The sequence below is a fragment of the Protopterus annectens genome, chromosome 9.part0 (genome assembly GCF_019279795.1).
Source record: "Protopterus annectens isolate FY-2018-M chromosome 9.part0, PAN1.0, whole genome shotgun sequence".
Taxonomy (NCBI): Eukaryota; Metazoa; Chordata; order Ceratodontiformes; family Protopteridae; genus Protopterus; species Protopterus annectens.
In genome coordinates, this window is record NC_056743.1 from 95,981,250 (window position 1) to 95,994,796 (window position 13,547).

A 13,547-nucleotide genomic window follows, 5' to 3' on the forward strand; every position below is an offset into this window, starting at 1 on the left:
ATGACAGCTTACAAATGCTCTGACAAACTGTTCTTTTTAAAGCTAGAATAGTCTTCTAGAAGAAAGTTTACAAGCTGTCTATAACCAGTCCTGTTCAGTTAATGATGGCTTGTAAGCTGTGAATTTTTTTTTCAAAGGTTCAGCACCCCTTCAAGTTTGTACCCAGAGCAGGTCTGCCATTCAGCCTACCCTTCCTATAGCACTGTTACTGGCTTAAAGATATTGAATCCCTAGTCTGATACCATTTCCTTATCCACTAAACTGAATACCAAAATGTTACTTTAATGTTCAGGTGCCAAATGCAGTGGGTGATAGGAAGGTTTCCTTAAGCAGATTTCTTTTTCTTTGTTTGCTAGGATGTTCTGTAATCCCATCATGTCATGTTGCATAACCAGACTGGAGGACCTTCTTAGATGGTTCAGTCCAGTGTGAACAACTAAGGCATTATCCTTGATAGTTTTCATTGGGGTTGAGCAGTCTATGATTTGGGCCTCTGTCAGATAGGACACCATCATAAACTCTTTACAAAGTCCACCAAGATATTTTTCTCTTTTAAACACAATGAAGTCATCAATTACTAAATTAAAAAGCTTTGTGGCTGCTAGGTTCCAGCCTCTGCCTTTATACATTTTTGAACCTGGCTAGGTTCCCGTTTAACTCTACATATTTTGTTACTAATAAAGCTACCTAACGCTTTGGATCAGTGATTATGCAGTCTGTGGAAGACGTTTGGAATGTTCTACCTATGTGAAATTGTGTTGTTCAGCTCATGGCTTCTTGAGGCACAGATGAGGCTTTTGAGACTCGATTCTTTAGAATACCTGCATATATAGTAATAGGCGTGTGTGGGTTTCATATGGAGTATAATCTCAAAATTCTGAATATACTAACATGTTTCAGTTACTTAAAACTACAACTTAAACACAATCTTTCCTTTTCCAAGACAGTATTTTCTCTCCCATCTTTCTACACATTAAAAGTGTAAAACTTAGCAGTTTCTTTCCCTCTGTGGCATTTATCTCCATCAACTTTGTAATTGCATAATATGTTGAGACTACATGAAATCTCAGGTTAGGTCTTTAAGAGCCTATTTCTCTTGTTATTACACTATTTTTCCAATCACATCTGAATATTTCTTGTTATGGGAAAAAATACACAGCAAGGTATCTGTAGTTGTCCTTTGCTAGTTACACTGGGGTCTTAATACTGTTACAACTATAAGGATTCACAGCTGTACTATAACTTGTAGCTATATTCTTTATGCCCCCTGGTCCAATAAACCTTCTGAGCCTTTGCTTAGTTCTGAATGCTATATACACCCACAAAATAATTTAAACATCTGGTAATATATGCAAGGTAAATTGCTGTTAGACACAGTGGAGGAGCATGTTATTAATAACAGAGTTAGTGACTGTTAAAGCACACAAAAGCTTCATGTAAAGCTCTGTATGGAACAAAACTGTTCACTTGATGCTAAATGACCGTTACTGTATGAAGATATTTGTGTTGGTATCAAGTATGCATTTCAAATGGTGTTTTTTACTGGACACATGGCGAAGGATACATTAATCAGTGTATATCTGGGATTTACTGTGAATCTGTAAAAAAAAAAAATAGTAAGGCTATAAGTGAACAGTTTCTGACTGAAGCAGACATGCTGATATTTTTGATTTTTTATTGCACTTTACGGTTGACTAGATGACATTTTCTAATGCAGGAAACAGATACTCTAGCTCATTGTAGAAGTAGTTTGGGAATGGATTGCTGAGACAGGACCTGAAACTCAGAATTCTAAGTTTATCTCATGTCATGTAGCTGTTCTTACCTCACTAAGCAGTTTTTGAAGAATTGTTTTCCTACACCAAATTAGCCACCAAAACTCATGAGAATTCTCAAAATTAGCAGCATTTCTCACACCTTATATTCTAAGTTAATGTAACTGTGATCTAACAGTAGAGACTATAGCATCATAAACTCATCAGTTATGCCCGCACAGAACATTATGGGCAAGAAATAGTTTTCCAATAAAACCAGTTCAAGTCAGCACGTCTCCCCCATTGGGGCATTCACAGTTAAAAAAAGTTAAAATCACTAATATGTAGTTATGTTGCTGCTGGCAGGCTTGAATTATGTAAATCTTCATAACAAGATAAAAATTTATATGTTGTTTTCAGGTTTTGCCCATAGTGGTCCTTTAAGGTCATGTCAGAAATGAATGCATTTTCTGTAAGCATTCAGCATTTCTTGCATTGCCTCTGATAATGTGGGTCAAGTCTTCGAAAGTTAGTTCATAAGCTTTCCTACCTAAAGTAAGAGCCTGCTGAAGTCAAATTCAGATACATATGTACTGTAGTTAAAACCTAGTTCTACTTTTGTCAGTACAGCAGTAAAGCAATAGGTTTTGTGATAAATGTTTAAATAAATTGTTTGTGTTGTATTTGTTTATCTAGTGCAATTTCTGAAAGTATCTATAACTGCGTTAACTGGAGATATGAAAAGTAAGCTGGAAAAATGCTCAAAGCAATGGATACTGTGGCATACATCAGGGTAGCAGCAGTTAAGTGCCACTGTCCCAAAATGCCTGCTTGTCTAGTTCAGTTTTAAGCCAGCTGGCTCAACTCAGTGCAGACTTTGCGTGTTACTCCAGTCTGTGGATTCATAGTGGTTTAGCAATTGTACTTAACTGTGAGTGGCTTTTGTGAAACTCAAACCCACTTAAAAGCAATTTCAGCAAAGGTTAAACATTTTTGATCACAACTGTGGAAAAAATTTTCATTACTGACTGAAAATGGTTTTCAGTGAGTTTGACTCACACAAATGGTAGTCACAATAAATGTCATTGGTGAATCAACTGGCCACTATGTCTACATGTATGCTTGTCAGGTGCTCTGGTTTGTTTCAACATGCTAAGTAAACCCTTGGATGAATTTGTAATCTCCCAAAATACTCACAGGTCTGTGTGTGTGCATCAAGTGCATAATGGCATTCTGGACAGGATTAGGTTCTCTGCTTTGCACCCCTTAAGCACTGGGACAGACTCTGGCTACCCTGCAGCACTGAAACAGATGAAGTCATTCATTAGAGAATGGGCATTAATATACAAGGTACAGCTGGGTAACTGGATTTTACATAACTTATGAGGAGATTCTTCACATTTCACAGCATGATACTAGTCTGATCATAAGCAGGTGCAAGTCAAATAAGGGACAGATGGTGCTTGTGCCATTAAATATACATAAGGGGTGGTGCTTGTGCCATTAAATATACATAAGGGGTGGTGCTTGTGCCATTAAATATACATAAGGGGTGTACAACTGAGGAGACACTGTACTTAAGTACACAACAGGGACACAGTGAATGGGATGGAGAAAATCAAATATACTTGCAGAGCAGCCTCGAGGGGCTGATCTCTCAAGAAATCCTGTTTTTCTTTACGGTAAATAAAAATTCTAGTTCTCTACACAATTCACAAACAGTTCCTCCCTTTAGACTCAAAGAGAAACACAGGAATTGTCTTGTGCCTTAATGCAAAACTTTTAAAGCCCTAAGGAAAACTATTTATATATTGAAATAACAAATGTAACAAAAAGTAAAATAAGGAGAAAACAATGTTGCTGTGCAAACTACAAACTGAAAAAAGAAAAAAAGTACATAAAACACAAACTGAAAAATCAGATAAGCTCACACAGCAGTTTGTTATTGCAACTTTCTCAAGAAAACAATGAGCTGCAAAACTATATGACTAAGGAGCAGATTGTTGTTATTATTATTATTACATTTTTAGAAGTTGGCTAAGTTTTGCAATACTGTGCATATCCCTTATACATTTATTTGTAATGAAAACCCAGTGCTTTGTTATCTGTTTTCATAGGTCTGTGTTTGCAGAGTGATAATGCATCCAGGACCACTGTTTGATATTTCCAATGGCTACACAGAAGAACATTGGAAGTGGGATGCTGACACCAAGTCTCCAGCAGCACAGCTGTCATCATGTCAGCAGGTGGTCTGCTTCCATACTGACCCTGTCACAGAGAGTGAGGGAACCGCTGGAGTCAGAGGCACAAAAGGTGAGTGAAAAAGAGGACGAGTACTACAGTTCACTAGTCAAATGTTTTGTGGTGACGGTTTGCACTACTCTGTACTTGGCGATAGCTTTAATTGTGCATTTAAGCAGTGATCAGCATATCCACATCAACATTACTTATATTACTTAAATCAGTCAGCAGAGGAATGCAAATATGTCTAGTCTGCTAGAGTGCTGCAACTATTTCATTTCAAGGTCCTGTAAAAAATATCTTTGCTATAGTCATTATCAAAGGGTCTATATTACAACGTTGAAATATCAAACACTAAATGAGTGACAAGTATTCATCGAAACACATTAAAGAGATTCGATGAATACTTTACAGGGCAAAGGTGTAGTTGGCCAACTACACAGTGTTGCCCTTTTCTCTACTGTAGTGCGATCTCGGAGTTGGTATATTTAGTTAGGGGGTGTGGGGGGCAGAGCCCCCCCACATAGTTATTATGTATGTATGTATGTATGTGTGTATATATATATATATATATATATATATATATATATATATATATGTATATATAGTGTGTGTGTGTAGAATTCGCTGTTTTGACCATTCTCGCTTTAGTGCGTTCGGTCTTTACATGTCGACTAAGGCGTTCGCTTAAACACCTCTTCGATGTTATAATATAGACCCTTATCAAAGTATCAGATTCCAATCATCAATCATGCTGTCTGTGAAAAAAGTTATTTTCCTCATATGTAGATTAACAGTTTCATCTGTTGGTTGTGTTTCCTCTTTTATGCCTATCCTTTCTTTTTTAGTGTAATCCCTTCACAGTTACCCTTTCATGCCTTACAAAATTATACATCCCCCTTACCACTACACTTCTCTCATGAGAACAGGGTGAGCTCTGTCCTCATATGTCATACTGTTCCCATCACCATCTGGCTCACTTTCCGCTGCAACCTCCCCATTACTGTAGACAGTAGTTGTAAATGATATCTTACCTCTAGACTTAAAAAAGGTAAAACATCATGTTTAACAATACAGATTCTTATGTCAACACCAACATGGTTTTAAAAGGCAGTACAAGTGCACTGCTGTCCCTTACTAACAGCATACATAAACCTATGAACCAATGTGACTTAACCTGAGTTGTCTTCACAGACCTCACCAGCACCTTTGATTCAGTATCACTTCATAGGCTCATGTGAGATGAGCCCAGGAGCTTTAAATAATACTGCCCTATACCAGCTCTTCAGCTGTCTGGAGGAGATATTCCTTGTACTCATGATTCAGACTCATTATGGTCCACATGCAGTAGTGCCTTGTATTCCCCAAGGATCAGTCTTTCGTTATCTTTTATTTACTTTTTAAATACCTTCTAGACTGCTCAACCTCTAAGTGCAAGAAATCTGGACAAAGCCAAAAATAATGGGGGATCAAAGACCCAAAAGTAGGAACAATTTTAAAATTGCTCTTTTAAACTTAGAAATGTTGCTAAAATAACAGATTTTTGTGATAATGAAGAAATGGCACCCCGACCCCAGGAGCAAAAATGGGTTGTGTGTAGATGGATGGATAGATCTAAACAAATGCAATAATGATATAGAAGGAGCAGCAAACTTCAAGAAATTATTTTTCATAGAACAAAACAAAACAGTAATCATCTTCAAAGATCTTCCTTTAATTTAATTTTTATTTTGAATTAAGTAGCGTAAGATCTGTAGAGGTAGTGAACATTGTGTGTTAAAATGTTCATTCCATATACCTGGAATGTTTATTGCGACGTCAGTTTTTGGAATGTAATGTGCTTCAGTTTATGGCATTTTTTTTTTTTTTGGTATATCCTGAAAATTTTTGTACGATGATCAGTTGTGGTTCTGTGCTTCATGGTGCATAAAAATTTCTTGGGGAATGTTGTTGTCTTAAGTTGTTAGTGTTTCTCACCACGTCAGACTATCTTCTAATGAGGGAATTAAATGAATTGCCGGGGAAGGGGGGGGGGGGACTACTGACTGAGGAATAGATGCTGAAGTCAATGTAGTCTTCAAGAAAAAGGGACTAGGATGTTGCTTAAATAAACCACATTTGAATGACACTTTTAGTAGTGAATGTGTCGAAAGTGATAGTTGTTTCTGAAAGGTGGACTTTTTTCTTAGGTGCAGTGATCTTAGACTAAACATTGAGGACTGGGTGATTGCTGCAAACGTGTGTGTCAGAAAAGTGCTAAAAATCAGGAAAAAATGAAAATTACTTTTTTTGTCACTATGGCTTCTTACAAGGAGTTTAGGTATTGATTCTAAGCAGATCAATACACATTATTTTATTCCATAAAACTTTAAAAGGAAACTACTCTATTATGCTGTTATCTTATTTATGCGTTTCTTCTTTTCTCAATTCAGGTTTTACTCAAGGAGAGCATTACTGGGAAATTATATTCGTAGAACCTCCATATGGAGTTTCTGTAATGACAGGCATCGGCACAAAGAAGGCACCACTGCATGCAGGAAACCATCAGTACATTAATATGCTAGGTAAGACATTAACCTTTCAGAGAGTCCTGTATATGCATTTAAGTAACTTTTGCATTGCACATTAAGGTAGTTTGAAAGCCTTCAATTGTTTTTCAGTCTGCTTCCAGAATTAGTTGTCCATGAATTCCTTCCATATCAGCCTAGTGCATTTTCTGATGCGTTTGTAGTTAGCATTGCAATCTTGTGCCTTTATGGTTAGGGTTTGGATTTATACTTTTGCTTACTGTCCCTTTGGAGTGTGCATGCTTTCCTCATATCGTTTTTTTTCTGGGCATTCAGAGTTCCTTGCCACTTCTCAAAGGCATGTCAGTTTGACACATTCATCTGCTACCTACTTTATGGGTTATCAGAGAGCCTGAACCTATCCCAGAAAAAAGCAATCATAAGGCAGAGAAACAGTCCTTGATGGGATGCCATTCCAGAGAATGCACACACAAAAACCACCACAGCTAGGGGCTAAACCAGAGAAAATGAGCTGTGAAGGAACAACGTTAACCTCTATGCCACTATACCCCTCTATGGTGGATTGATTGATTATGCTAAAAAGTCCATGTTTATTATACTTGCTCATACCCTTCTATGCCCATTCACAGCTGAAAAATTCCAAAAGTCCATAGCGATGACTTTACTTGTATAACAAAGAAATATCCGTTCTTTTATACACCCTGATGTGTTTTCTAAACACATCTACCCTTCCCATGATTTGTGTAGAATGAAATCAATACCTATCTGACCCTAAAAATTTTGAGTATACTCCTGTATGAAAAAGAAAAAAAAAAAAGCTTTTCTAAATTCATTACACCCAACTCTAGTTGTTCTTGTCATCCTCATAGAGTATACCTTCCTGTCTGTCAATCTATTTCTCATTCTTTTTTAAGCTCTTTTTCACCAGCAGCAGACATGAGTACAGCTATGATATCCTCATTTAAAATTGTCTAATTCTTAGTAGTTCTGTCATATTTCATCAACTGCTGCTGACCTAATTTTATGTCATGTTAAAATTCAGAATATATGCTTCCAAACCATATGCACATACCAAAGCCATTATCTCAATGCAAAGCATGATGGGTATCCTTGTAAAATGTCAACAGTATCTCACTAGGGCAGGCATAATTTTCAAGGCAGACTTGGAAAAATAATCAAGTTTTAACTGTATCTGGTCTGACATGCCCCTCCAATACAGAGGTGATTTATATTATACAGAACAGTTATATTTTGCACCAAATGACAACTCATTTGTAGGACAGTTCCTCTTTTAAGCATCTTTATCACTCACTGAAGACAATAGGCACATATATATTAACAGAAAACTGTATTTAAATAAAGTAGTTAATATATGCTTTTTTTTTTTTATAACTTTCATTCAGAACAACATAACATAAAATTGTGGAATTTCTGCCTTCCCCTAAACCAAACTCCTCCTCATCCTGAACATTATTCTGCATGCATTGTTCCTACAAATTCCATTTATTTCTACATAATTTGCTCCTTTCCTTTTGTAAAGGTCTCACTTCTAGATATTTTTCTCTCTTACAATATTCTGTACTTCAGATAGTTGGTTTAGATTTTTATTTCCATTTTATAGCAATTGCTTTCTTGGCAGTTAAAATAATTAAAAACTTAAGGCCTTACTGTGTCTATGCAGTTCAGATCCTGTATTCCAGCTCAGAAGAACAATTTCCTTGGTTACAGCCACATGCTCCCCTAGTATTTCTGATGAGTATTCTATAGGGAATTTTTCAAATCTTAACAAAACATTGCATCATCGAACATTACTCTGACATACATTGGAAGGTTAGTATGAATGGTCTTGCAAAGAGTGTGATAGACATGGACAACTGTCATGCTTTTAGGTGTAGGATCATGCAGATTCTTTATGAGAATCGTATCTGTGGTGACAAACAAACTTGAAGTTTGCATCCGTAAAATGCATGGAAGCTCACAATCTGATGTGGAACCATGTTTGAAAGCTAATGTTAGCATCAAACCTGTTTTAAAGATGAGACAGGCTTGTTTTCACTAAAATATATATATGTACATTATATTATGATAGATATTCGTATTTTCTCTCTGCATGTGTCTAAATTTTATGGGCTGTGTCACAAGCCTGTTTTAAATTTCTTTATAAATCAGTGTTTGATGGGATTTTAATTTAATGCATTGATAAAGGGTGGTCTTGCCTGAAAGCTTTGATGTTTTGTACGCTGTTGTTCTTTAATACATTTTTAATAAATATTAGTGTTCCTGGCATTTCTGAAGCCTAAGTTTGTTTTATTCGGTCTTCGTTTACCTTAGTGCTGGTCCGTTTTTGTTTTTAATTTTTCAAATCTACCAACTCATTACACTCCCAAAATATGTTCCCAGTAACCTTTCTTCCCCCGATTACCCACCTCCAACACTTGCTATCTACCCGAGGAAAAATTCTTGAAGTCTGCTTGGTGTATAAAAATACCTAAGCAAACACTTCTAACCAAGAATCCTAAACCGTCTGGACTTTGTTGCATACTTGGGAGCAATACACATGTCCTCCCAATGTTCCATTGTAAGATGTTTTTTCAGTTTCTCTTCCCAATCTTTTCTAACCAGCTCTAATTGATTCTTAGTCATTATGCAGCATTTTATATGCCCTACTAATTATCCTTTAACAACAGCTTCTGTTCTACATTTGAACAGAAACTCCACCAAGCCAGGTCTTTCACTTAGGACTCCCCTATTCCTTTTTCTTTGCCTATACTCCTATATCAATCCCTAGTAGGGAAGGTAAACTCTAACGTACAAGTCCAATTTCTCTGTTGAGTTATTTGCTCCCAGTTTATTGGTTCCTTTGACAGTTTTCTCAAGTAAATTCCAGCCCCCTCTTGCCTATTTTCTGTATCCTACCTGTATTCATCCCTAATGGCAAAATATCCTTTCTGCATTCTTGTGTTGGCTTACTTCTTAGCGTACTTTGTGCAACTTTATGAATATTGTGATGCCCCACCTCTGGGCCAGTAATCAAGGAGCCTCAATCCTCACCACTGGCACCTGTGATGAACATTCACTGTGAGGATAACAGGTACACAAACAGTACTTCCAGATGCAGTTCTTTGCATCAAGTGCAATCAAGCACAGTTTCTCTTAAGAACATGCTGGAAATATAGTCAGTCTGGGGCTGGTTTCTCCCTCTTTCTCCAGATCCCCAATAAGACTCCCCGCTGGTACAGCTATAGAGTTGAGATCTCAGCCCAGTGTCCAAGCCAAGACTTCCAGCACCCTCTCTGTTCAACCGATGCTTCATGTCTCTGACCCAGTAGCTGACAAACACACTCTGAATCTCACACACACACACACCTGGGAAAGGCTGGCACAGGTTTACTAGATAATCCCCCTTCTGCTCAGACTAATGTACTTATGATTGCCACCAGACACTCCTGCTGGCTACCTTAAGGCTCTTCCAAGGGTACCCAATATACTGACTGAAATTAATATTAATACAAATGGTAGTTTGACCAAGAACAAGGCTATTATGAGTGGTCCACACAGTGTCACCTTATAAATATGCAAATACTCTCAAAACTTAAATATCTCTACAAAGATCAGCCATAATTAAAGGTTTAAATATATTTAATAAGTAATAAAAGAACAATACTAAATATCTATTCACAGTGACATCAGAGTTCAGAATCACAGGAAATATTTAAAACAACACTGAAGGACAGACTCGGACAAAAAGAAAAACAATATCTAAACTAAGCTTCACTATATTCTTGACTGAATCTAAGAGCATTACTATTCCCTACTTACTTAATAGAGCAAGGCAGATGATGTGGTGAATGGTCCTTCTTGTTGTCAGACCCAAGACAGAATACAGAATGCTCAGTTTCACTAAGAGTCCTCTCAAAATAATGTCTAAAACATTACTTCTGGGATAGCTTGCAGAATGAGATCACTTCTTGTCTTCTGACTTCTAGTTCACATGCAACCCCCCCCCCTGTTGCTGGAATTTGGCAGGATTTAACACCTACCTAAAACAATTTCATACCTCCATGTTCCAGAGTAGTAATTAGTTCACCCCAAAGACAATACAGAAAACTTCCTAGTACAGACTTTGTGTCTCTGGCTGCACTGAAACCTGTGAAATATTATCTTTATGGCCTTGCACATAAAGTGATTTAATTTTAGATACATTTTAAAGTTTGCTGGACTGAGGTTAATCTTCCAGTTTCCTCTATTAAAACATATACATTTAAACAGTTGCAACACACTGCATGTACATTTCTATTCTCCCCAGTAGGGTACACTGTGGATACATTTCAAACACAAGGACTTTACAAATACCTTTTTAATACAAACATCTGTACAAATCAGTTTGATATGCACAACATACAGTTCTAATACATTTGTAACACAAGCATCTTGTATAATTCAGTTTGATATTCACAAATGATACAAAATTCCAGCTATCTGTTCTGGCAGTACCTACAAATATAATATTCTGTATGGTTATTGCTCTCCTTAAGGAACTGTATCCAAAATCCCTCTCTCTCTCTCTCTCTCTCTCTGCTTATTTCTTGAACTCCCCCCACAACAAAACCATCATCACCACCACCACCCATCATCACCACCACCACCACCACCACCACCACCACCACCACCACCACCATTTCTTTTTGCTTTGAATTATCGTTTTCTGCTTGTGTTATCTATATAAGCCTCAACTGCTTAGCTCTAATATAGCTCTTCAAAACAGGTAATCCTAAACCACCTTGTTTTACTGGACAGATCATCTTATCCCATTTAACTCCTGCCCTGTTACATAAATTACTTCAGTTCTATTAATTACTATCCACAACTTCTCCTCCAGTTAATAAAAATATACATGACCTGTATAAAAGACTGAAGGGACTAATCATTTTCACTGCTTGTATCTTACTATCCATAAACAAGAACTTCCAGTTTCTCAGTTTTTGTATTATCTTTTGTTTAATTTCTTTCCACATATCCTTAGCTGGCATAAAAAAAATGTTTTAATCCATACTTCTAAATACTTCCCCTTATGTCCCCATGTTGAGTATTTCTGAACCAAGTTGTGTGTGGGTACATAAGAAAAGGCTTTATTTTATCCTCATTAATTCCCAGCTTACTGTGTCAGTTGTGTTCTCTGAATCAAACTCACCAACTTCAGTAGTATTTTCTTATAATCTTCTTTCCTCTGGATCATCATTGTTCTATTAATGTTGTCAAATGTTTGCCTCCCCACCACAAAACCTCACATGATAGATTGATACATACTTATCAATTTTGGCAACACCTTTGCCACTCTTTTAGCTTTTATTTATTTACATTTGTTTACTGGGGATGTCTGACTGGGTCAGTATCCCTTTTTCAGCGGAGCCCCTGGGAGAAAAGCTCCATAAGAAAAGCACATTACAATTATTTATTTTATTTTATTTTATTTTACATTTGTTGACCGGGCTAGTCTGGCTGGATAACAAGTCCATTTTCAGCAGAGGCCCGAGGAGAAAAGCTCCACTATCTACTAATACATTACATACAACTAGGTCACTTAAGAAATACAGCTTATAGGGAATATAACATTGCAAGAGAGAATTCAACAGTAATAAAAACACATTTTCCTGAGGAAAGAAATGTACTGTTTGTTAATTCCAACAAAATTTGCAGAAAAGTATATAATACATAAAGTTCTAATAGTAGTAGAATCAGAAACAGGAGTTGGAGTAGAGAGGAAAGGAGTGGAGGAGTAACAGTTTAAGAAATAGGGTAAGTTAGTCAGGTGTACTGCAGGAGCAGAGCCAGTGGTTTTGGAAGTACAGTTTAATTTTCTGTTTGAAAAGAGGCAAAGATGTAGTTAGAGTTATATCACTAGGTAGAAGATTCCAATTTCTACCTACTGTATGTGAAGAGACAGTCACCAGCAGAGTTGTTAGACTTAATAGATTTGGCCATCAGTTTGTGAGAAGAGCGCAGAGAGTTGAGATTGTTATAAGGGATTATCAGTTGAGAGAGAATAGGGGTGTTGTCAGGTTGATATAGTATACTATGGGCAATAGAGAGTTGAGGATTTGCAGGTAGTTTTGGAATTCAAGCCAGCCTAAGAGTTTTAAGTTAAGACAATGATGGGTTCTGGGGTTACCAGTTAGCAGGTTGCTAATTTAGTTAGATTGCATTTCTTAAGGTTGGTATAAATAGGGGCATATAGTAGAGTGGCTAAGAGATGGGATTGAGCTATCTTGTTTCTAGTTGCTGGGGTTAGAAAGGGTTTAATTCGATAAAGGGATCCTATTTTTCTGTTAACTAGTTTTATGGTGTTGTTAATGTGTTGATCGAAGGAGATTATTGTCTATGGTTATTCCTAGCAGTTTTGTTGTGGAATCGGAGAGATGATGGTGTTAGTGTTTGAGGTGATGGAGAAGTTTAAAGGGGGTCCAGTTGTGGGGTAAAAGGAGAAGTTTAGTTTTTGGCATTAAGTAGGAGGAATTAGAGAACCATGTTTCAACTGTATTAAAGACATTTTGGGTGAGTGAGATCAGTTCTGTAGGGATGGAGCAGAACAAATAAGGGTTGAATCGTCTGCATATTGAATGCAGGTTGCTTGTGGGATAGCAGAATGAAGATCATTGATGAAGAGGAGAAGAGGGCCAAGAATGGAGCCCTGAGGAACTCGATGGAAATTGGCAAAAGAGTAGAGATTTGGTTTTCCCATATGACTGCTTGTTGTCTGTTGTTAAGATATGATGTGAACCATTTAATAGCTAGGTTATCAAATGAAAGAGATTGAACGTTAGTTAAGAGAGAGTGGTTGACCATGTCAAATAGAGAGCAGAAGAGAGAAGATTATTGTTGCGATTTTGTAGATAGTATCTGTAAAAGGAAGTGGTGGTGCTGTGATGAGGTCTAAAGCCATGCTGACAGTGTGCTATAATGTTGTGGAGAGAGATATTGTACTAGTTGCTGGTGAATACATTTCTCCATAATTTTGGCTAAGGGT

The 13,547-nt window shown here is 37.0% G+C and overlaps 1 protein-coding gene across 1 annotated transcript in view; it reads left to right on the forward strand.

The window, feature by feature from the left end:
• The window catches only part of SPSB3 (splA/ryanodine receptor domain and SOCS box containing 3), a 172,199-nt gene that overhangs the window by 21,184 nt on the left and 137,468 nt on the right, over nt 1–13,547 (forward strand). Inside the window, exons 2-3 of the mRNA XM_044082616.1 lie at nt 3,872–4,067; nt 6,428–6,559. Coding sequence (XP_043938551.1) covers nt 3,893–4,067; nt 6,428–6,559 — 307 coding nt within the window. The 5' untranslated portion in view covers nt 3,872–3,892. The remainder of the gene's footprint in view (nt 1–3,871; nt 4,068–6,427; nt 6,560–13,547) is intronic.